Genomic DNA, 1496 nt, shown 5'->3' with positions numbered 1-1496 from the left:
TTAGGCGCTTTGACTTTACAATCAACAAGGTTAAAAAGTTTAAATTCATAGTATCGAAAAAAAAAGTTGAAATCGGCCATAAAATTTCTTCAACCAAACCGTATCGGCCGTACAATCGAAGAAAAACGCTAGAGCCGGGGTCGATTTGTATCTTACAGAGGCCGTGTTATGGCCATACCTCGTACAGATGATTGTCCCCGTTGTTGTATAGATCAGACCGGCACTGGTACCATGGCCATACCTCGTACAGATGATTGTCCCCGTTGTTGTATAGATCAGACTGGCACTGGTACTAAAATCCTGGCCGTAGCTACCTCCCTGGCTATTCATTTCCTGCTAGGTAAGCCATTTTCATTTTTAAAGGAATTTCGATTTAATGTCATTTCTTGATTACTACACTGTGCTACGTAAAATGTATAAGTGTTCAACTCTGTGTGTCTAGCTGTGGGACTATAAACAGGGAGGAGAACTTTTTTCGGTTCTGTGTTTGGTGTACGTTGTACGTACAATCAGCCTCTTGAGTATAATTGAGGAGCTTCTTTGAATGGCTTAGTCAGAGTAAAAATAAAATCGACCGAGTTAATAGAACTATTATTATTAATGACCAAGGCCACAAAGTGGGTTTAATCCCGACCATAAAGGAGGCTCTTAGGAATCATGTAATATCCACACTTCACAAAAACTTCTTTTCGGCTTCCAGGTTCGTTATACAACTATCCCGAAGATTTCAACGTTCGCTTCAACTACCCGAACCTAGGCTCCTCGCTGTTTGTACTCTCCATAGCTTTGTACTGTGTCTCGCGAAGTCTACACCCCAAGTTCCTCTGTATCAAAAGCAGCGTTGCTCAATCTGTGTACAAAATCCTCACGGTGACCCTGTTTACTAACGTCCTTCTGGTCGCAATTTGGCAACAGATTGTCAATCTGACCGTAGAGATCGCTCTTATAGTGCACCGCGAAGTCTACACCCCAAGTTCCTCTGTATCAAAAGCGGCGTTGCTCAATCTGTGTACAAAATCCTCACGGTGACCCTGTTTACTAATGTCCTCCTGGTCGCAATTTGGCAACAGATTGTCAATCTGACCGTAGAGATCGCTCTTATAGTGCACGATATTCTGATTTACTTCAATCAACCCCATGCGTCTTGGTTGAAATATTTGCCGTGCTATCTCAGTCATCTGATTGGATTCCAGGTAAATGCAACCACGGTTTTCTTTTTAACCTCTGTAAGATAACAGACACCAGTCATCACCACTTTGATCCAAAATGCAGGTACTTAATGTCCATTTTTTTAAAAAGAAGTTTCAGGTCTTATCGTTTAGAAATTGAAGAGAGGACAGGATAGGAGAAGGCCAGCCGTTTCAAGAATGAACCTTATCGGTGGTGTAGTGGTCCTGCCTCGGTGGTGTAGTGGTCACGGCGCTCGTCTGGTAAACAGGAGGGCGTGGGTTCAATCCCAGCCGAGGTATGGAATTTTATCCTCATATAATTTGAGA

The 1496-nt window shown here is 42.8% G+C and overlaps 1 protein-coding gene across 1 annotated transcript; it reads left to right on the top strand.

Moving 5' to 3' along the window:
- Window positions 1-16: 16 nt before the first annotated feature.
- On the top strand, window positions 17-1193 carry LOC113473012 (the record flags this gene model as incomplete). The annotated part of the gene is made up of 4 exons (XM_026832778.1): window positions 17-231; window positions 295-340; window positions 701-950; window positions 992-1193. Coding segments are annotated over exons 1-4 (561 nt in total), but the record flags the coding sequence as incomplete, so codon positions are not given.
- Window positions 1194-1496: the final 303 nt, after the last annotated feature.

This window comes from Diaphorina citri, unplaced genomic scaffold, assembly GCF_000475195.1.
Source record: "Diaphorina citri unplaced genomic scaffold, Diaci psyllid genome assembly version 1.1 scaffold12322, whole genome shotgun sequence".
Taxonomy (NCBI): Eukaryota; Metazoa; Arthropoda; class Insecta; order Hemiptera; family Psyllidae; genus Diaphorina; species Diaphorina citri.
This window is presented reverse-complemented; position numbering and strand designations above follow the sequence as displayed.